Source organism: Peromyscus leucopus, chromosome 19, assembly GCF_004664715.2.
Source record: "Peromyscus leucopus breed LL Stock chromosome 19, UCI_PerLeu_2.1, whole genome shotgun sequence".
NCBI lineage: Eukaryota > Metazoa > Chordata > Mammalia > Rodentia > Cricetidae > Peromyscus > Peromyscus leucopus.
This window is the reverse complement of record NC_051079.1, coordinates 11172089-11194805: the sequence shown is the minus strand read 5'-3', so window position 1 is coordinate 11194805 and position 22717 is coordinate 11172089. Positions and strand designations below refer to the sequence as shown.

The window sequence follows — 22717 nt, the reverse complement described above, 5'->3', positions numbered from 1 at the left end:
AGAGATGTCCTAGGGAGGAAGACAGCGGGATGAGGATCTCATTCATTTCTGTTGAAATCAGCATCAGTGAGAAACCTGACCACTAACAAAAGCAAAGGACCGGGTTGTGCTGTTTCAGAACATCTGCTCTCCCAAGCCTCCCCATCTTTTGTTATCTCTTATCGTGTCTTGTCCTCTTCCTGGGTGGAACACTACTTTGGGGAGGATATCTTCTACCATATAAAGTTGGATTCTCCTCAGCATTTCTTCATTGTTCTAGAAAAGTATCCTGGCTCTTGCTCTCCCAGCCTCCTACACCTCCCCTGTGTGGGGCTGTGTCAGAGCTCTGTGCTTCTCTATTTATTTTTTCCTGTAAGGTGAGAAGTCTTGGTAAATAAAAAACTTGACAGCAGATTTTATTTCCACAGAAATACCAGTTCTGACATCTGCAGATGTCATGTGTCTCAAAGCTGTTCCTGACTCTAAATATACCTCTAAACTTCCTATCGCCCATCAGACCCACCTGGGAAGTGTGTCCCTCTTGGGCTGTGACTGACTAAGCCTTCTATGAGCCCTAGCCTACAGACTTTTCTGATGAGAAGGTGACTAATTGGGGTTGGGAATCGAAGCGTTTGGCTTAGTTATACTTGGTGTGGGTTTTCTGTTCTGCCCCCCTCTCTCCGGACACCAGCATCTTTCTACCTGGGATTTCACAGGGGTCTTTCTTGCTCTGCCCAGAATGGTTCTCCACGTCTCTAATGAGTCCTGCCCTGACACATCCCCTGAGCACGCCCTGGGTGGCCCTGCTGGTAGTGGCTTTCACACTTTGATAGGGCCCAAGTAGCTTTTGCTGTTTTCTCTACAGATTTGGCCTGGGCAGTGATCTGAGTCTGCCCAGCCATAGCTGCCCCTGTCGTGTTATCTACACCAGAGATGAGATCCAAGGTAGTTTCCAAGGCTAGGGAGAAAGGAGAGCAGCATCAGGACACAAATGCCGCTGTCACTGTCACTCAGTCTGCACTGGACCACACTAACCATTCATACACTCCTCACTGTCGGGACATTTCCAGGAAAGCAAGAGCCCGGGTGGACTTCTGAACTACACCCAGACACTAGGGACTCACAATAAGACCTCTTGGTCAAGGCTTTATGTTTAGTACCCATTTGAGAGACTTTGAGAAAGAATTGTCTGAAGAACATGACTCCCTAGGGAGGGAAATCTGAAAGTACCTTTAACTTTGTTCTTTGGTTTAGTTACTGGATTTGGGGCCCAGGATCTGCTTTCTTCTTATTTTGTTGTTTGTCACTGTCCTGGATTTTCTAATTGTACAGATCTGGATTGATTTATTATCAGGAAATGAATACATTCTTACAAAAGCTCTTTATGCAGTATAGTTTGATTAATTCAAGATTAATCAATAAAATATGTTGTTGGTAAATAACGAGGTGGAAAAGGGCCCTGAGATAATAGGTTCTTGATAGAACCTGCTTTCTTATAGAACCCAGGACCACCAGCCCAAGGATGCCCCACCCACAATGGGCTGAGCCTTCCACCATCAATCACTAGCTAAGAAAATGCCCCACAGGTTTGCCTACAGTCCAGTCTAAGGGAGGCATTTTCAGTTGTGGTCCCCTCCCCTCAGATGACTCTAGGTTGTGTCAAGCTGACATAAAACTAGCCACCACCGCTGGCAACAGGAGGGCCCAGGCTCTGGGATCCACTCTCTCCCTCCTCTGGAGACATCTAAAGACTAAAGGGTGGAGGGCTATAATATAGGTTGCCCAGTGGGCCAACTCCCTTCGAGAGTTTGTGCTTGGATTCTTGAGACTCCTCTTTTCTCCTATCTTTTCAGAGTGCTAAAATGGTTCCATGTGGCATCCACCTTTGACTCTGCCTAGAGGAGTGAGAATTTTAAGGCTCAGCATAGGCTTTGCCTCTTGGTTTTCAAAGGGTGAAAGAAAGCACCAGGAAGACTTTGCCGCACTCAGACCGTCTTGGCTCTGAAGCCTCGCACAGTGACATTCCTTAGTAAATATTAATGGTGCACAGGTTCACTGGGTAACGCTAGAGAACCAGCCCAGCCCCAGCTCCCATGTACAACCTGGAGAAAAGCTTTGGACAACTGGCTTTACACATCTATGTCCACGGAAACTATGATAGGTTTTCTGAAGACGTGACAAGCAGACAGCTTCATCATAGAGAACGGTTAGAGTGCTGTCTCCCCAGCCTTCTGTGTGAGGGATTACAAGCATAGAGTGGCAGCTAGGAGATGTGCATGTCAGCTTGACAGGACCATTGGGGCAGCAGGCTGCAGCAGTCTCGTAGATGTAGTCCAGGTCCTCCTTCAGATAGCTCCATCAGCCCTGTAGACAGACCGTCCCTGCTGTTTGTCCTTCCCACTCATGGGGTTCTGCTTATTCTCATCCCTCCTCCTCCTCCTCCTCCTTTCCCATATGTTTCCATTTTGTTACTTCATCATCTTGGCTTTAAGTCATCTAAAGAAAAAAAACTCCCCTAAAATTGACCCTCCGCCTTCTCTAGTTCTGCAAAGCCCAAGCACCTCCAGCCTCTCCTGAATTTCTCAATCCTTTCCTCCATCCATGCCATTGTGATCTGTCCCTCTTCCAACTGTGGAAGAGGTTTCAAGGATGAACCAAGTGTGAAATGTCAGCATCACTTGGTAGGAGTGCCCAGTGTCTCTTGCCACCCCACACCTGAGTCAAACAGGTGATTTGATGGAGCCCTGGAAGTCCATTTTAATGAGATATCCAAGGATTTGGGTGCAACTTAGCATTTAACTACTGCAAGTTTATGTGACTCCTTTAGTTACTTTATTTTTCTTACTTGATATAGGTTGTTCCATGGTGAGTCCGTCTGTCCACTATGGTTTGGGCCACACTTGTAAGTTTTCATTGCTATCCCGAGCAGTTGTGTGTACATTTGGATCAATTGCTGAAATCCATTTCTATTTTTATCTTCTTCTCTGAGACTGATAGTTTCATCTTGGCCTGCCTAGGTGTTCACAATATATAAAGAAAGATGTTAGGTTCTTCACAACCCCTGAACCAACTAAGAAGTCTCCACTAAAAGTCAGCAGTAAGTACAGAAAGGGGTGTGACTCCAGGCCACCCTTCATGGGCTTCAGAAGGGGCTTTTGAAGAAGAGGGAGGAGAAGAATTCTTGTGCTCCAATGTTTGTTTGGGCTCTGAGGTCTGGGAATCACCCTTTCAGACGCTGATCTGTGGGCCTGTGTGGAGTTTTGAAGGGAACCCTAGCAACAAGCCATAGAGCTGATTCCAAAATGAGCATTTGGATTTATTCTCAAATCCAGTGTTTGACCTGTAAGACACTGTGAAGTGTTCCCTTCTGTCCTCTATCCCTTCTCCTTCTGTAGCAGATGCTAATTTTGAAACCCAGCCTTAATTTTTCTTTCAACAAGTGAAAGCAAAGGGAAGACTTTATTTCATTCCGTCTTATTGTGATTACTTACTCCCTCCCCACCACCCATGTGCAGCCAGTTAAATGTGTTTATTACGCCTTGATTCATTGGGAGTGCTTTTGTAAAGGTTCTGTGATTTCTGTACACACATTTTCAGTTGTGTGCTATATGTGATATGTGTGTGTGCGTGTACATGTATAGGAGCACACATGCAGAGGCCAGAGGAGGACTTTGGGCTTCTTCCCCATCACTTTCTACCTTGTTCTCTGGAAGCAGTATCTCTCAATAAACCTGGAGTTCCAGTTTTTTTTCAACTAGGCTGCAGGGCCCGCAGACTCCAGTAATCCTCCTGTCTGCACGCAGCCCCCCACCCCACCCACTCCCAGCGCTGAGGTAAGGATCTGCCAGTCACACCAAACCTTCTCCATGGACGCCAGGATCCAAACTCAGGTCCTTGTCATGTACTCTGATCCACTAAGCAGTCTCCCGAGCCCACAATAAACAAATATCTTTAATTTATGTAAATTGAGTAATGTTATAAATCTCATATCTCTTTTCTTTTTTCATTGAGCAAAATCCAGCCTTGCTTCAAATCCCATTTTTGTGGTGTGTTTGCACCCTACAGTCACCCAAGGATTACAAAAATGATGCTGTGCTGAATGTCCCCATAGGCTCTCCCCTTATGTCCCTGTGTAAAATGCCTTTGGCATTACACATAGTAGAATTTCTGGGAGTTGGAAATATGGAGTGTTAGCTTGGCTAAATGATACCTGTTCATTCCTTGGAGCTGCTACCTCCCTCTATTCTGTCCATCTTTCAACAAGATTCCTTACCTGCAGGATTGGGGATATAGCTCAGTTGGTAGCTCTTGCCTAGCATGTGGTTTGATCCCCTGCACTGCATAAAACCAGACATGATGCATCACACCTGTATCTTCAGTACTCAGGACGTGGGAGAACCTGAAGTCTAAGCTCATCTGAAGCTAAGTAGCAAGTTCGAGACCAGCCTGGACTGAATAAAAGAATCCCTACCTACGTTAGGAAATTACAACTGTGTAGTCTTACTAGATATGAAACAGTTACTCCTTATTAATATTTGTTGGACTACTCAGCTTTGCTTCACATGCCTGTCAGTCATTTGTACAATATTCTTAAGTAAATGCCTGTTGGTTTTCCTTGGACATCATTGTATTGAAGGTGGTACCTTCTTGATGACTTTCCCAGTATTTATCTTCGTTCAGTTTCACACTTTCTAAGTTTCGTCTTTTTACCACCTGCCATTCAACTTTTCCCACAGTATCTTTCTGCAGACAGAACCCCTTAATTTTGATAAAAATCATTGTTTTGACTTACAGTTGCTTTGGAAGTCCAATTTGGTTTTTCTCTGTAGAATGAGCCAACTTTACCAATACCAAAGACTAATCTTTTCTAGTAACAATTTTATCATATATTATTAATATTTTTTTACTCTTCCTAGCTGTAAATTCATTCATTCCACAAAAATATTCTTGAACACTGAGATGACCAGAAGTCTAGCAATATAAAACTATGTCCCAGTGATTAGTAAGAATAACATTTTTTTTTTTTTTTTTTTTTTTTGTGTGTGTGTGTGTGTGTGTGTGTGTGTGTGTGTATTACAAGTGCCAGAAAGAGAGCACTAGATCCCCTGGAACTGGAGTGACAGATGGTTGTTAGCTGTCCAGTGTGGATGCTGAGAGTCACACCATATCCTCTGTAAGGGCAGCAAGTGCTCTTAGCTACTGAGCCACCTCTCCAGACCCCTTTGGATATTCTCAGTCAACAGTTTTTCTTGATTATGAACTGTCATGGAGTAATAAATTTTGTATATACATTTTTTACTTGTCCTAGTGAACCACCGTATGAATAATGAGCATGTGTGAGTACCAAGCACCAGTTACCTGTTGGCCATCTTTCTCATTTCATTGATAGACAGTCAGCCATAATTTCCATTTGTAATCAGATCACTTTCTACTTATTATCAAACTTTAAGACCATAGTAATCACCATCAAAATAACAAATACTTGAGTTTTGTGACTGTTCCTTTGAGTTCACCCCACAGAGGGTAACCGATACACATTGTGTCACTGTACATTTTCTATGATCCAGTGTAAACAGAACCATACTTTATATATTAATTTGCACTGGACTTTTCATTATAGCTTTTTTTTCTTCTTGGTTTTTCAAGACAGGGTTTCTCTGTATAGTTTTGGTGCCTGTCCTGGATCTTGCTCTGTAGACCAGTCTGGCCTCGAACTCACAGAGATCTGCCTGGCTCTGCCTCCTGAGTGCTGGGATTAAAGACATGTATCACCACCGCCCAGCTCATTATAACTTTTTAAATATTATGAATTCTGAAGGTAGCCTTCTGAAATATCCCAAACACTTTAAATGTTTTTGATTTTTCTTTTAAAACAAATAAAATTTTAAAAGCTTAAAATGAAAAAAAAAATCGATCCCTTTTGATGATATCAGAAATTGCAGTGACCAACTAGGTCATTCTTAACTTTTTTTTACATTTTCCCGGTGATTTCTGTTTATTAACAGCCTGATCTTACATTGGAAACAAGATTATTGCTTTTTATCCTCAGGTGTGGTGACACTAACCTGTAGTCCTATATCATTGGGAAGCTGTGGCCAGTGGATCTTAAGTTCCAAGGCCAGCCTGGACCACACTGTGAACCGGGAGGGGAGGGCCCGAACAGACAAGGGTAGTTTTGCTTAGACCGCATCTGTTCCTGACAGAGTCAGTCCTCTCTGAAAGTGCTTGTTCTCCTGAGCCTTGTGGATCCCAGCACACATCTTGCCAGCAGCCTTGTTTACATAACTGCCCTCCTTGGACGGAACATTTTACAGAGGCCTGTCCTCCACACGAAGTCCAGCCTGTTTAACATGGAACAGGGTCAGAACCTGAAAGGCACCAGCGAGTGCCCAGTGAGCTAATTCTTTGCAGAACAGAAGTGGAGGCATTTGGAGGAAAATGAAGCATTGGAACAAGAGCAGAGGCGGTTCATCAGCAAAGACTAAAGCTAAGAGGAGGGAGCCGTTCTTTGGCGAGGGTGGGAGGGGAAACCACTTGCCGCTTTGGGAGAAGGAGCAAGGTATGTATTTGCTGCTCGGAAGGGTTAACTAAGCACTTTCAAGAAAATGGAGCTGTAAGCCAGCAGAGCAGCTCCAGGACTGTCCAGGTCTCTATTTCTTAATGAAAAGAAAACGGTTTGGCGAGAATGAAGAGGCTTTCCATAATGTGGGGCCTTTTCATCATAGTGGATTTTAAGTTTCTTTTTCCACAGCTGTGATTGATTCTTAATAAGAGTTGGACTCTAGTCCACAGTCATTGTGGTCACAAATATATTTTAAGCATGATTCATTTGGATTGGACTTGCTCTTCTCTAGGTGAGCAGAGGGTTTAGTTGGCACATGGTGTGGTACGTGCCAGACCTTGTCTTTCTCAGAACCAGTCTCTAATAAGGCAGCAGAGAACCACCCTAAATACTTCTGAGTTTGTTTCTCTCCACTTTCCATCTAACCTCAAACTGTCATTTCTTTATCTAAGTCAAATTCCTAGAACCTTTTAATGCCTTGTACCCTGCAGGAATTTCTCCCAGATCACTGTCAAGAGCTAAGAAAGCTTGTATCATGAGAAAGGTTAGAATAACAGCATGGTAACTCCCATTTCCATTGATAACACTTATATCTTCTTCCCACACTTTGACCCCACACTGATGAATGCATTCATTGAGCTCTTATCTTCTGTCACTGTGCGGAGCTCTGTCTATATATCTAGTCAGACTAATAAATCTAACGGCAGTATTTCTGACCTGTATTATGGAACTAGGGAGCAGATGTGTCTAGAAAGTTATGACTTAACCAAGATCTCACCGTGGGAGAAGAGGCTTTGACTACAGAAGTCCACACGCTAACTGCTGTGCCAAGATGGAGACCCAGTGATAGTCAGAAGCCAAACCTGTGCTGAGCCATGAGAACAGAGCCCTCCCCTAGCTCTGCCCTAGCAAATGAAGCACATAAAGGGCCTGCCTTGCCATGATTTTTTATATAGAGAGCACTTTTGGGGGGAGATTTCCCTTAGTCCCCTACCCCGACATGTACATACCCTCCCCTATTATCAGCATCTCACACCACAACGGAGTATTTGTCGTAGTTGATGAGCCTACCTTGACACATTATTACCCAAAGTCCATCATTTAGGGTTTCTCTTGACACCCTGTGGACTTGGACACATCATAGTGACCTGAAGCCACTCCTTCAGAGTGCTTCCACTGCCTGGCCTCTGTATCCCCTTCCCTGCCCCTGGAGCCACAGGTCATTATACCCTGTGCACAGTGTGGCCTTTTCAGAATGCCATATGGTTGGAATCATATACCACATAGCTTTTCAGATTGGTGTCCCTCACACAGGAATACGGATTTAACTTTCCTCCATGTCTTTTTAGAGCTAGAGTGCTCTACTATCTCTACCTAAAGAATTTGGTAGGAATGGGTCCTTTCTCTTTCCAGAAACACAGCATAGGGCCTGTACAATATGTTTTTATTTTGTTGCTGCTGTAGTGGAGTGGACTGAGCCCATGAGGTGACTGGTGTGCAGTGTGGTTTTGCAACACATCACGTTTCTGTACATGGAGTTTTAATCACTCTAGTTTTGACAGAGAGTTGAAAAACTAGATCTTCTATAATCAAGGCATTCTCCCCAATGCGATCCACAGCGTGAGCAGCCGCCGCGTGTCTCGCTGTCTCTCCTCTGTGGTCCCGCCGGTGTGTGGGAGTTTGCTGTTGGGCTGTGGAAGGGAGGGAGGGAGGAAGGGAGTGAGCAAGAAGCCAGGAGTGGGGTGAGGTTTCAGTAGAGGGAAGGCGCTGGGATACTGGAGTCCTTGTGAGATCCTCACCACCCTTGCTCTTTCGCCATGCCTCCGGCCCTCGGCTTCCTCTTTAAATGTCTCCGAAGGCGTGGAGGGGAAGCACGTACCACACAAACTCCTAGGCTTCCACGTAGATGCCACACTCCCGCTCGCTCTCATTTTTGTCTGTCATTATAAAGTGACCGTGCAGCTTGGAGGCCTGCCCGGGTGGTACACGCCCACATTTTGTCTGTCTGTGCTTGTGTGTGATGTCCCTTTCCTTCGCCTGGGTAGAAATTGGGTGTATGTGCATACCGTCTTTTTCTCCCTCCCAACCTCTTCTTTGCTCCTAATTTTCTGCTTACCTTTGTTTTCCCTCCGCTTTCATACAGTCCAACTCCAAACTAAATAAATAAATAAAGTTTTATTTGGGATACTCTTGGTTTTTATGTAGATAATAGGTCATTTCATTATATTTCTCTTTCTTAAGGACTTACCTCAAATAAAATCGACGTTTATATATTGGAACCTACTTTTTTTTTAATGTGTGTTTTTGCTCTTTAATAGAAACAGCTGCTTCATCCAGGCTGCACTAGCCACTGTGCCAGACATAAATAGGGGGCTGGATTCTACTCTCACAGAAAGGAGTCAATCCCACCCAGACACACCGTGGGCTTTCCATGCTTCGGTGGCCCTACAGCATACTTAAATGAAATATGGCCTTCTCATTTACCCAATTTCAGGTCACTTTGAAGATTAAATGAGATGATCTGAGTAGACTTTCAAGTTTTAGCAAAGATGAATTCACTGACTAAACTAATGTTAATGACTGCTCTGGCTACCAGCTTTCTTTCTATTCTTCCAGCAGGAGGTGAGGCACCTTATCCTGCTGCTCTCATCCCTGGGAGTTGCTGGTACATGGAGAGCATCACAGCAGCAGCAGATTTGGGTCAGAACACAGCTACAATCCGGATTTACTCCTGACCCGCCCAGACCAAAGCAAATTCTTTAATCTCTGCAGGCTCCAGCATCCCTTGCCAGTTCAGTCTCTAATAGTCCCACTCCTCTCTGGACCCCTGAAGGGGACAACTGGCTGGGACACCAGACTGACTGTGAATTAGCATCCTGAGCTGGCTCTGATCCAGAGGTCAGACCCTCTGCTTCCCATTTTGTCTTCCCAAAGCTGATGGAGACTCTTAACGAGCTGCTCATGTGGTGTGTGATTCTCTAATTCTCTCTGTGTTGGCATTGGGCACACTTCAACCTTCAGCGCAGAGCCAGATCATGGAAGGCAGTTAGAGATTAGAGAGAAATAACTCTCTAGTAATATTGCTTTTGTCGTTTATTGTACAGATGTTTATGGGATGCTCTGGTTATCAAGTGAGGTGGATCTAGCTTCAAGTGTGTGTGAAGGTAGAGTGTAGTGACAGACAGGGAAGGGTGGGAACGGATTGAAATCTGAAGCTGTAATACCATTATAAAATGACGTAGACAGCAGAATAGACTCCGTGAGTGCTGAGGACAAAAAGATCCATGGAAAGAACAAGGGAGAGTTAGAGGGAACCTCAATTCAGTAGAAGAAGGATGGAGACAGTGTTGAGATTCCCATTATGAAAGGTTAGCAGCCACGTTCTAAGATCATATTAGGTCCATCCTTATATGGAACATTTGCCCCAGAAATCTTCTACTCAATCTAAAGAAACAAATGACAAATTAGATAGCATGGAAAATATAATTTTCCCTTTTCAAAAAATAAAAATAGGGAAACCATTTTCAGAGTATAGACTAGCTAGACTGTTTGAAACGTCTTTCCCAGAATTATGCAGGAATTTTGCAGTTTTACATCTAGGTAGATCTAGGTTCATTCAAAGACAGCATGTCAGGGTGGACAGTGATAGTTGGACTTGTTTTATTAAGGCCCAATGGAAGCATAAGTAGAAATATCTACAAATTCCTTACAATGCTCCATTTCACATTGTGTCTTTTTGTGGGGTGGTTGTTTTTTGACTGGTGATTTCTTCCTGTGTTGTTTTAATTCCTGCTCTTGGCAGCGGTGAGGGCCTTTGTCTTGAGACTCATTCCTTATCTTTGGTTATAAGGAACTCATTCTTTTATCCCAAACCATAGCTTTAGAAACTAGAGCTGATACAGAGACTCCGAGTTAAAGTAGGACATGCCACCTTGTAACATTTCAAGCCTGCTTTTATTTTATTTTGTGTGTGTTTGCGTAGTGCATGCGTTTGTACATGTGTGTGCATATGTGCGTGGACATGTGGAGGCCGGAGGTCAACACTGAGTGTCTTCTTCAGTCACTCTCTAGCTGATTTTTTTTTTTTTTTTTTTTTTTTTTTTTTTGGTTTTCCGAGACAGGGTTTCTCTGTGTAGCTTTGCGCCTTTCCTGGAGCTCACTTGGTAGCCCAGGCTGGCCTCGAACTCACAGAGATCCGCCTGGCTCTGCCTCCCGAGTGCTGGGATTAAAGGCGTGCGCCACCACCACCCGGCAAAGGTTTATTTATTTATTATGTATACAGTATTCTGCCTGCATGTGTCCCTGCAGGCCAGAAGAGGGCACCAGATCTCATTACAGATGGTTGTGAGCCATCATGTGGTTGCTGGGAATTGAACCCGGGTCCTCAGTGCTCTTAACCACTGAGCCATCTCTCCAGCCCCCTCTCTAGCTGATTTTTAAAACAAGGTCTCACAATAACTCTGGAGCTCTCTGGTTTGTCAAGACCAGTTGGCCAGTGAGCCCCAAGGATACCCCTGTCTCCTCTTCCACAGCCTGGAGATTGTAGGCACCCAGCACTACACTGCCCGTTTATGTAGACTCGGGGGTGCAGGGCCAGTCCTCATGTTTGGCAGCAGAGAGTTCATGGCCTGAGCCATCTCCCTAGCCCAGACTGGCACAAATTTCAAAAGTGGTAATAAGAAAATGAATTTTTAAAGCCCCAACGTATGAAATAGTAATTAGTTAAAAATACTTGTGTCCTCTTCTATAATAAAAATACAATTCAAATCCCAGTGAGAGACTTGATTGACAGTGATTTTTAAAGGTTTCCCAGTAAACCATTAGGCAAAACATGAGGTTGGTGGAAGTGTGAGTGGGCACACGTTTGTGCTTTGTTTGGCGGAGTGAAGAATGAAAATGTTCTTGCCCTTTGGCCCAGCAAGTTCTCATTTAGGTATTTTCCACCAGTGTGCTTGGATTAAATACTCAGAACCTTCAGTACAAGAACGCTGGCATCACCGTGGCTACAAAAGACTGGAAGAGGTCTGAACGCCCACCTGGAGGAAGCTGTGTAAATGGGTAGTGGCATATGTGTGGAGTAAGATTCCGTGTCGCTCTTACAAAGAACAAGATGGTTTGTACACTGTGATGCGCTGTCTGCACAGAGTGCTGCTCGTTGTCTGGGGAAGAGTGGCGTTAGGCACATAGCTGGGCTGTGTCAGACACCCTTGGACTTGGTGAAGGCTGTAAGTAAATGAATTCCCACTGGTGGAAGTAGACGTGGGCATGCAAAAGGGTTAGTTGCTGCTCTTGGCAATGACAGGTGTGTATCTCCTCCCTGGCAGTCCTGCTTTTTATTCCAGTCCTAGAGAGGCCCTAACCTACTTATAGACACAGATTAAAAACAATTACACTTTGCTAGTGAGAGCTTGATTATAAGTACAGATTCCTGCCCAGCCTTATTTATTTATTGGAAAGTGGCATTTGGTTTGTTGTTTCATTCACTGGGAGCGGCTCATTTCTTTCTTCACCTGTGGAAATGGCCCGATGGTTCAAAGGTTCAGATATTTGAGCCATTTAAAATGCATCACTGAGCCAGCTGCAGTTGTAGTTGCCTGAATCTCAGTATCAGGGCAGCAGGGACAGGAGGTGCAGGAGACCAAGGTCATCTTCTCTATAGCAAGTTGGTGACCAGCCTAGGATGCATGGGATCTTGTCTCAAAAATTAATCAGTTAATTAATTAACCAACTGAAAAACAGTTCTGCGCAGTGGTCTCAAGCCCGTCCAACTTAACGCTTTGAAAGAGCTAAGAGGAGAGTTGGCCTACTCATTCACTCTTCCTAAGGCGCCTGCTTCTTTATGCCAATATGGTGACCTCACGAAGAACACAGGCCCGTCCCTTCATAGCATGTCGACATTCAGGGCTCTTTGCTTACTTAGTCTTGGCTCATGCTAGCTTTCTTGGGCTGTGCTTATATTACAGTCCACTCCTGGTGCTCCTTCATCCTTCTCTGTTTTATCTTCCTGGTGCTTTCTGCTGTGTTTTACTGTTCCCACAGTGGGAGTCGGGGACATCGGTAGGATGCTGTTCACGTGAGTTATGGTCCCATGATGGATACAGCAAACCTCTGCTCTAACCTCACTCTTTTTTATTTATACACATTAAATGTTCCTCTGGACTGACAAGATGGCAAACAGTAAAAGCATTGCTGTAAAAACAAAATATTTACCCCGGCCATGCTCACTGCCACAGTGATGGGGACCCATGGAGTCAGGTCCTTACTGGGCACAGAATGAATTCCTGCTGATGCTGGCCCCCAGAGCTTCCAGCCCACAGCACATTTTATAGCCTTACGCTCTCCTCCCTCTCCTTCTCCCTGCTACAGCTCAGCATGGTTACTCCCTCTCTTTAATCAGCAAGTTTTGTTTCTCTTTTCCATGTCTGACACAACCTCCCCCTGGAAAGAAAGGAGCATTGTTATAGGATAGTTCCTTGGTGTTACAAGGGTGCTAGATTTCAGATGTCAGGGGAAGGATTTGGGGCCTCTCGGCTGAGCTTAATATAGTATGCATTGTGAAGTTCACCCAGTATATCTGCCTGGAGGGAAATGTAAAGACTATTTTCTAAATAACACTCCTAGTCAACATGTTAATTGTGAAGTGCAGTTTTAGGACTAACACATGGACTAAAACACGAGTCTTTGTCTTCTAAACATCACCATAGAGTCATTTAAACTCTCATCAATGAGCATGTCATTGGTGTTGGATTGGCTCCTGGGAGTGTCAGGGTACCACAGATGGACCAGATCTCATAATGGAGACATTTTATGAGATCATCAAAGCTGTTGAAAGACAATGCAGCTTCCTCCGTCTCCAAGAACAGAGCTTGACAGTAACATCTCAGAACAGATGTTTCCACAGCCTCCACATGTTTTTATTTGGTGGCACAAAAGACTGTGTTATTCATGAAATGGTCTGTTAGAGAATTAGTTCCCCTGTGTGGGGGTCGTGGGAATATGTGTTGTATAAATTGATTTTTCTTTTGGCAGGAGACTGGCCCTTAACTCATCCAGTCTGCGAGACTGGGTTCTAACAAGTTCCAATTTTCAGGCCACAGAGTCACAGAGGATATAGATTAATGACATACCCCAGCATCTCCCTAGAGTATGTCAGGCTAGTCAGACACCTTCATATTATTTATAAAATAGGAGAAGCCATGTAAAAATTAAGAACTCTGGTCTTTTAAAGCACAGGCAGAAGGTGGAGGCATCCTGTGGCTGGCTGTTCATTTCTACAGCTCACGGATATTGACTTTAGATACCCATTTAAAGGAAAACTGCCATTCTGAGATATTGGTGGCATAGAATATGTTTCACGTTCTCCTGAGACCTTGGTGTGACTATTCAGTGATGTAGAATAAGAGGGCTGGTCATTTTCATTCTGATGTCTTATTTTGTGAGTTATCCTGGTCTGTACTTTCTACTCTGTCCAGCAGGACAGACGTCATCAGACCCAAGGGCCATCTCTGACCTGTCATCTGCTTTTGTAAGTGTGGTCTGTTGGGATCCCAGCTGCTCTCGTGGATCGTAAATTTTCTGTGGCTGCTTTTGCATTCTGTCACCAGAGGCCACTTAGCTAGTGAAACCTAAAATATTGACAGAAAAGTGTGCCAGCCCCTGCAATAGGAAGTCACATACACTCTATGACTCAGCCCATGAAGAAGACATTTGATCCTAACACTCAGGTCACTGAGGCAAAGGATCACAGGGCCAGCCTAGGCTGTACAGCAAGACCCTGCTTCAAAAATAACACTGAAGAAGAAAAGAAGGCACATGTAAGGTGTGTTGTTGTTGTTGTTGTTGTTTTGAGACAGGGTTTCTCTGTGTAGCTTTGTGCCTTTCCTGGAGCTTACTATGTAGCCCAGGCTGGCCTCAAACTCACAGAGATCTGCCTGCCTCTGCCTCCCGAGTGCTGGGATTAAAGGCATGCGCCACCACCATCTGGCTCATGTAAGGTTTTAGTAATTTAGATTTTGAAGTTATTTGGAGACAATGAGAACTGTAAATAATTGGTGTTAAATAATCTGTCACAGGAGAGTAATTAAAACATACAGAGACAAACATGAAAATCAGAATATTACAGAATGATCTGAAAAGCATTCTGAAATGAAAATAATCTTTTTCTAATGTATAGTATGTTCAGATGTTAAAGCTGTGCGTTATTTGGCTGCTGCTGTGTTTGTTTCTTCTCTTTCATATGTGTGTGTTCGGTCTCAGAACTCCACACGTGTGCATTTCTGGCCTTCCTGAACAATGAGTGGCAAGCACAGGCAAGGCTGTGGTGTTTAGATGTTAAATTATACTTGAGAAGATTAATTGTACAAAATCATAGGCACCATAGAAAAATGATTTGAGAACGCCTGAAGAACAAGGGCTATGTTGGGAGAGACATGAATGGGGGGAGTTACATGAGGAAGCCAGAGCTAGGCGTGTGGCCCGGCAGAGCAGCTCCTGCCTGGCGTGCACACACACCAGATTCCGTTCCCAAAACCGTAAGGAAGGAAAGACGACCGAGGATTGCCCAGCACGCAGGCAATTAACTTCCAGAAACACATACACACAACCATTGTACAAAACACAATGTTAGGTACCATGGCAAGCAGGGAGAAGACAGAGGGAGGGAGGGGAGGGAGGGAGGGAGGGAGGGAGGGAGGGAGGAAGGAAGAAGGAAGGAAGGAGGGAGGGAAATATTAATTGTAAACCTTCTTGTTTCATGAGCAGAAAAGTCTCCTTTGTCAGAATCTAGAACACACGTAGGATTGAAGAGATTTAGTGCAGACACTAAGGGAACAGCTCAGTTGGTGGGGTGCTTGGAGGACCCGAGCTCAGTCCCAGACCCACAGAAAAAGACCGGATAAAATGGGGCATGCTTGTAACTTCCCAGTGCTGGGAAGCAGAGACAAGGGCTTGCTGGCCTCCTAGTGAGGCCCGTGTCACAGTGAGAGATCCTATGCCAGACAAGGTGGGTAGTACCAGAAGACACCTGAGGATCTACACACACACACACACACACACACACACACACACTCACACTCACACACACGTATGTACAAAAAGAGTAGGAAATAACTTTGTGACGTTTTTATTCAGTCTAGGTCTATTGACTTAAACCAAATCTGTTAAAACTGATTTCCTTTTTTCCCTTTTGCTTTTTGTTAGTGTGGCTACTACAAAAATATACTTAACTCGGTTTGAGCAGCTGCCAGCCACTTACCGGGAGTTCGGGATGCATACAAGTCCCACCTCATTTTAGGAAAAGCTTCCTAAAACACTGATCGCAAATTAAACTCTAACGATAGACTTGAACAGATTTTCATGAAACTTTCCTGATAGATAGCTTGAATCACCTTCAGCATCCAAATCTGTAATTCCTTATGCATATAATAAATTACAAAATATAAATCACCATTGTAGGTAGTTGGGAATGTTGGCAGATGCCTTAAGTCTCTGTCAGATGGAGACAAGTGAATATACAGTCTAACTCCCACAGACAACTGCTTTGTCCCCTCGCTCATCCCGTAACACAGAGAGATTGTCCGTCTCAGCTGGAAAGATGCTTTCAAGTGTGTATCTAATCTATTCCTTGGCTAGGCTGGCTCCAGAAAGGTAATTTTTGTGCTTGCCTAGAGTATCCCAGGGATGCGCTTTAAGTAGGCCACTCTCCTTTGTTAGCTTTTGAACTAATTCTCTCCAGAGTCGAAACTTCACCCGCGTCAGAGCCATCGATCCCACGGCATCTTCACTGCCTGTCTGCCTTCCCTCCTCGAGCTTTGGCGTCTTCCCTAACCTCGAGGCCCACAAGCAGCGTCGGCTTCACCCCTTGCATCTATCCCGAGTCCTTCCTCCTCCTCACTTCTCGTACTCACTGGCAGCTTCACGGCAGTGGCAGAATCTGAATCTGAATCTCTTCCCATTCCGTGCCTGTGTCCCTGCTCTTGCTTTGTGCCCTCTGACTTCTCTTTTAATTCTCAGCCAGGAACCTCCAGGGGTGATGGGATGTTGCCGGGCAGTCCCACTGCATCCTAAGTCCTCGGGGGGCACCTGACAGTCTTCTCTCTTTTTACCTCCAACACCTCCTCTTTCAACCTCGCTCTCAGCTCACTCCTTCTCTCCAACTCCAGCTGGAAGACTTGACTCAGGAAAGGGAGCTAAGTCCAGCTCACACTGCTGCCCCTGCTGAAGGTGGGTGGCGGTGCCTTGTCTGGGGCGGCTCCTCCTTTTGCTGTCAGATGCTGCCTCGGAGCTACACACCAGCCCTGATTTTATTCTATTCTAAAGATTAATTTCAAAAGGTTAGTTCTACATGGTCCAGGGCCCTAGTTTTAGAAAGTAATTTTAAAACTAAATGACAAGAAAGTTTACTGCTACAAACAAAATGAGCTACTGTTGTTTATAGCAGGCTATGTTTTCCCTTGGAGATCTAATGACAGCAAGCATCCATTCACGGTAATTTTAGAGCCCTGATAGGAAACCCTGAATCTGAACAGAAAAAAATAAAATACAGTTTGTTTTCATTTTCACACTGATTTTCAATATTTACATAGATTCTAGTTTAACCAAACCTTCGGACGTGATCATCCTTTTTAGCGTGATACCGAATAGCAATCTACAGCAGAGAAGAGCTGGCCTAAAGGTAGAGGATGTTGTCGCCACGGTGACAGCTGTCCAGCATAAGCATCTTACATCTCTTCTGCTTATTGTGTGTTTTAGGACAATTCAAGCTGCTGGAACAAGACCGGGATATAAAGGAGCCGGTGCAATATTTCAACAGCGTGGAGGAAGTGGCCAAAGCATTTCCTGAACGTGTGTACGTCATGGAGGAAATTACATTCAACGTGAAGGTAGCTCTGAAGAACCAGATATTTATTCCTCACTGAGACGCTGTAACATTCAAGTGTGTAGTACACTGTGTGCACATCTGTGCCTCCTAGGAACATTCCATCCTCTCAGTGGGTGAATGTTAGCACCTGAAACACTACAGAGGGTAGAGATGACCCAACACCTGTCCACACACTGTATTTATTAACACAGCCTTTTATTAGAACTTAAAACTATTAATTTCAGAAGTAAAAATGCTTGTTTATTTTCCTCATGGCTGAGACAGATATCAACAAAAAGCAATTTAAAGAAAGAGGGACTTATTTTGACTCACAGTTTGAGGGGACAGTCCCATCAGAGTGAGGAAATCAGGGCAGCAGGAAGGAGTTCAAGGCAGCAGGCCTCATTACATCACAGTCAGGGTGCAGACAGAGCGATGACTTCCCATGCTCAGCTCACTTTCTTCTTTTTATTCGGTCTAGGATCCCAGCCCATGGATTAACTGAAGTTAATCCGATGTAGAAACTCCCTCATGGACAAACCCAGAGTCTTGTCTCCTAGCTGGTTCTTATCCTGTCATATTCATAGTCAATATTAAGCATCACAATTCCTAAGAAAATAAAAGATGTTTTTAACTTGAACCTCATCCTCCCACAGCTGTTTGACCAGAGCCTCTGATAAGCTGGGTTTTCCACCCTTGGAAGCAAAAGACCTGTGATGAACCAAATATCAACACTTCATTTTTTTAAAGGAAACCAAGGGGGAACGGGAGAGCTCACAAGCACACTCCCAGTACCTGCACCAAGACCAGCACACATCCCCTCCGTTCTCTGTGGACTGTTTCAGTGAACAGAGCAATTTGATGTTCAGAATCCTGCCCAAGACAGCCTACGTACGGTTGGCCATGCTTCCTTCACCCACCGTTCTCAGAAGGATGGTGTGCTTCCATGTATGAGCTAGCTCCTCTGGCCAGACGTGCTAGCAGAGCAGAGTCCTCACACGGGGGATCTAACTGTACTGTTTACACGCCTGCTCCATTTTGTCATCAACCCCCACAGTCATGCCCAAACACCTTCAAGTGTCCACGTTGAAAGGATTTCCTGTTTACTTCTTTTACACAGGAAGTCAACTAAGTCAGATTCTGTGAGCAGGTCAAAAGTTAGGAGTCAGCCTACCTGTTTCTTAGAACAGCAGGCTGCATGAGGTGTTGGCCCGAGACAGCGACTGTGTCTCTGCGAGTGAGTCACGCCACCCACACTCTTCAGGAAACAGAGGACCGGGGAGCTCCCGACCAAACAAGAGGTTCTGCCCGTGACGATGGCAGGGACATGCCATTCTTCCCCACTTCTAAAGACAGTCACTGCTTTCTGTGGTTTACTATTAGACTTCATGAGATTTTATGCTCTGGGAAATCTTCTACTGAATATGGTTGACTTATATATGATAAGTCTGGTTTTTGGTTTTGGTTTTTTGTTTTGCTTTTCAGTTCCTGCGGTGTCCCTGTGTATGAGCCATCAATAGAGCAAACCTTCATCTCCACGTTCATAAGAGCATATTCTTTGTTTTTAAACTTACGAAGATTCACTAATTCATAAACTATTGAAGCTAGGGTTTTGGGTTGGTTGATTTTGTTTTTGAAGTTTTGTGGAGTTGGAGATTAAACTGGGGCTCTAAGCACACCAGTTGAATGTTGCCACTGAACTGCCCCAGGAAGCTGACCTTGACTTCCTGCATGTTTTAATAAGTCTAAACCTTCCCCTTAAAACTTTTATTTAAAATTAGCTGAATGAAAAAATAAAAGTCAGGCTAACACTTTTAAATTTTTTCCTAAAAGTAATTTATCTCCTAAGTGGTGACAAGTCAGGTATAAAATCTTTTATGGCTTTTAAGATTAACATTCTATTTTTGGTCACATAATGCTCATGTAAAATATTATGAGACATGGTCTCATTGTGTAGTCCTAATTAGTCTAGAACTCACTATGTAGTTCAAGCTGGCCTTGAACTCACAGAGATCCACCTGCCTGGGATTAAAGGCATACACCACTATACCCTGCCTCGTGTACAGTATTTTTAAAGATGTCCCTCTAGAAGCATTTTAAAAAAAAATTTGTTAAATCGTTAAATACAGGCTGGGGAGGCAGCTAACTCAGTAATATGCTTGCTGTGCCCTGAGGACCTGAGTTTGATCCCAGTATTCATATAAAAGCTAGACATGGCCGTGCATGCCAATAATCTGTGCTGAAGGGGGGGGGGGGCATCTGTCAGCCAAGTCAATGGACGACTTCTATGTTCAGTGGGAGATCCTGGCTCAAAAAATAAGGTAGGGAGTGATAGAGGAAGATAACCAGCGTTGACCTCTTACACACACACTCACTCACATAAGCAAACATAAACATACACAACACCAAAAAAAAAATGTGTGTGTCATAGAGGTGCCACTTACAAGTTTGAGGGCACAGATTAGTGTAGGAAACGTGAGCTTAGAACCTCCGGAGCTAAGTGGGCTTTGCTTGAGTTCCAAGCTGCACAAGCATCAATATTTGATATCTTATAGGGTTATTTGATACTTACAACTTTTAAGAGCCATCACATCAAGTTTGCATCAGTCATTGAAATGTTCCCTTCTATTTGAAGAACCATTGGTAGAAAGCTCTTGGAAAATTTGTATAATGAAACATACAGAACGTTGTGAGCTTAGTGACTGCACCCAAGTAAGTGAATGAACTGAGGACAGTTGTAGGAATGTGGACTGCTACCCAAAAGGAAGTTCAGTGCTGGTAATCACGGTCTTAACTAACAGTAGACATGATAATGGTGTTGTGTGCAAACTGAGGAAGTAAAGAATGCCATGTTTGGTTATTGCATCCCCTGGAGAAAGAACAAAATGAAAAATAGCACTACCAAGGCTCAGATGGAAGCTGTTTTCCAAGAAGCAGATTTGGGGGGGAGGATTGTTTTTTGATAAATTTAAATAGAGAAATTTCACCCTTTACCTTCCCATTCACAAATGAAATAGGTACCAGGAAGATGGCTCAATGGCTAAAGCCCTTGCCAGAGTTCCTATCCCTGGAACCTTCATAAATGCCAGGTGGGCGTGGTAGCCAACCTGTGATTCCTCAGAAAGCGGAGACAGTGGATCCCCGGCAAGCTGGTCATCAAGACTAGTCATAGCAGTGAGCTCTGCTTTTGATTGAGAGTTCCTGGCTCAGTGAACAGGTAGAAGAATGGTCATGGATGATTCTTAACATCAACTCAAACCTCCATATGTACATATGCATTCATGTGTGTGCTTGCATACACATACATGAAAATAAAAAAAGAATGGCGTAAACTAGGCCATATAAGATACACTATTGCCGGGCGTGGTGGCGCACGCCTTTAATCCCAGCACTTGGGAGGCAGAGGCAGGCGGATCTTTGTGAGTTCGAGGCCAGCCTGAGCTACCAAGTGAGCTCCAGGAAAGGCGCAAAGCTACACAGAGAAACCCTGTCTCGAAAAAAACCAAAAAAAAAAAAAAAAAAAAAAAAATAAGATACACTATTAAAATTTTTTGTAGTTATGAAGTCATGAGTAACATGCATAAATATTCATTTTTATTGAGTTGAAAATTGAAATATATTGTAATAATTTGAAGTAATACCAAATATCTTAACATAATAGCAACTTAGGATTGGAAATATATCTCAGTAGTAGAGTCTTGCCTAGCATGTGTTAGGCCCTGAGTTTACTCCTCAACACTGCAAAAATCATAAGAATAGCAACCTTAGTTCTGTCTTTTGTCTAAGACTATAGTAAAATTTTAATTAAGTACAATGGATTGTATCGTGACTGTCTACACTTACTTAGAAATGAAGTGTCTTTGTTTCATTTGATACTTGATACGGAGTCTTCGGATGCAGCCCAGGCTGGCCTTGAGCTCACAGCAATCCTCCTGCCTTAGCTACCTGGGACTGAAGTATAGGTGGGCTACCACACTCACCAAGCATTTCTTCTAGCCTACCATTAATAAAGAAAACTTGTCTTTAAAAGATACCTTGATACATTTAACAATGTTGCCCTGGTTGCCCCATCATTGGTGAACTGCACAGAATGAGTTCCTATGCTGTATTTAACTGGTTAACTAGCAAATGTATTTTGAACTCCTACTGTCTGTCCAGGACTGTTCTCAATGAGTATGCAGGCGCCTGTCTTCAGAGAGGCAGCCTAGTAGGAGAGGAAGACAATAAATAAACAAATGTGTATCCTAACTCCAAGGAGAAATGTGGTGTGTAGCTGGCAACATGGATTTTGAGTTTGGAGGAAGGTTGAAGTTGGGGTGTACATGTATAGCCCCTCACCTTTGGAGGGTATTTGAAACCCTGGGTCTAGTTGCATTGATCGGCAGCAGCAGATGATTTGGTTCCTGGGGCGCATTGGCGGTGTCTGTATGTAACTTTGTCGTGATTAGGAGATGGAGGAAGTCCTTGGCACCCAGTGTGTAGAGGCCAGGACGCTCCTGAGCATTCACTGTGCGCAGCAGTGAAGAGTTGTCCGTTCCACAATTAGGACCTAGACTGAGAAACCATAACCTAGAGAGCAGAGGGCAGAGGGCTAGGGCCTGAGCCTGGAGCACCGCAGCCCCCAGAAAGCAAATTGAGGAGAAAGAAATGAGTCCTCAGTGAGGTAAATGCCAGAAGGGAACTTGTGCTGTCCTCAAGGCCAGGTTTCCAGGACAAACGAGCCACTGAACCATACAGAGCCTGACATGGTTGTGCGTGCCTGTCATCCCAGCTCGTGAGAAGTGGAGGCAGGAGAATCGGAAGTTCAAGATCGTGTTCAGTTACATAGAAAGTTCAAGGTCAGCCTGGGCTACGGGAGACCTGGTCTCCAAAACAAAAGAACTAAAGCATTCCATGTTTCTAGAACAGCATTCCTCCACCAGCCTTCATCACATTTTTTCCTATATCTGTCAGCTTTTGGTGCCCATGATAAAGTATGTATGTGTGTGCACATGTGCCCAGGGAGGCCAGAAGTGGGAGTCAGACCCTCTGGAGCTGGAGTTACAAGAGGTCATAAGCTGCTGCTGGTGGTGGGTTCTGAGAACCAAATGCAGGTCCTCTGGAAAGCACCAAGGGCTCTAAATGGCTGAGCCGTCTGTCTAGCCTCTCCTCCGTCTCTTGACAGTAAACCAGCCACACCTGGTGCTGGAGAGCTGGCTCAGCAATTACGAGTGCACGCTGCTTTTGCAGAGGACCCAAGTTCAGTTCTCACCACCCACATCAGGCAGCTCCGAAGCACCTAGAACCCTAAATCCAGGGATCGAGCACCCTCTTCTGGC

The 22717-nt window shown here is 44.3% G+C and overlaps 1 protein-coding gene across 2 annotated transcripts in view; it reads left to right on the top strand.

The window, feature by feature from the left end:
• Garem1 (GRB2 associated regulator of MAPK1 subtype 1) overlaps positions 1-22717 on the top strand; it is a 185139-nt gene that overhangs the window by 118586 nt on the left and 43836 nt on the right. For both annotated transcript variants that reach the window (XM_028886563.2, XM_028886562.2), the window contains exon 3: positions 17291-17421. In XM_028886563.2, the coding sequence (XP_028742396.1) occupies positions 17291-17421 (131 nt within the window). The remainder of the gene's footprint in view (positions 1-17290; positions 17422-22717) is intronic.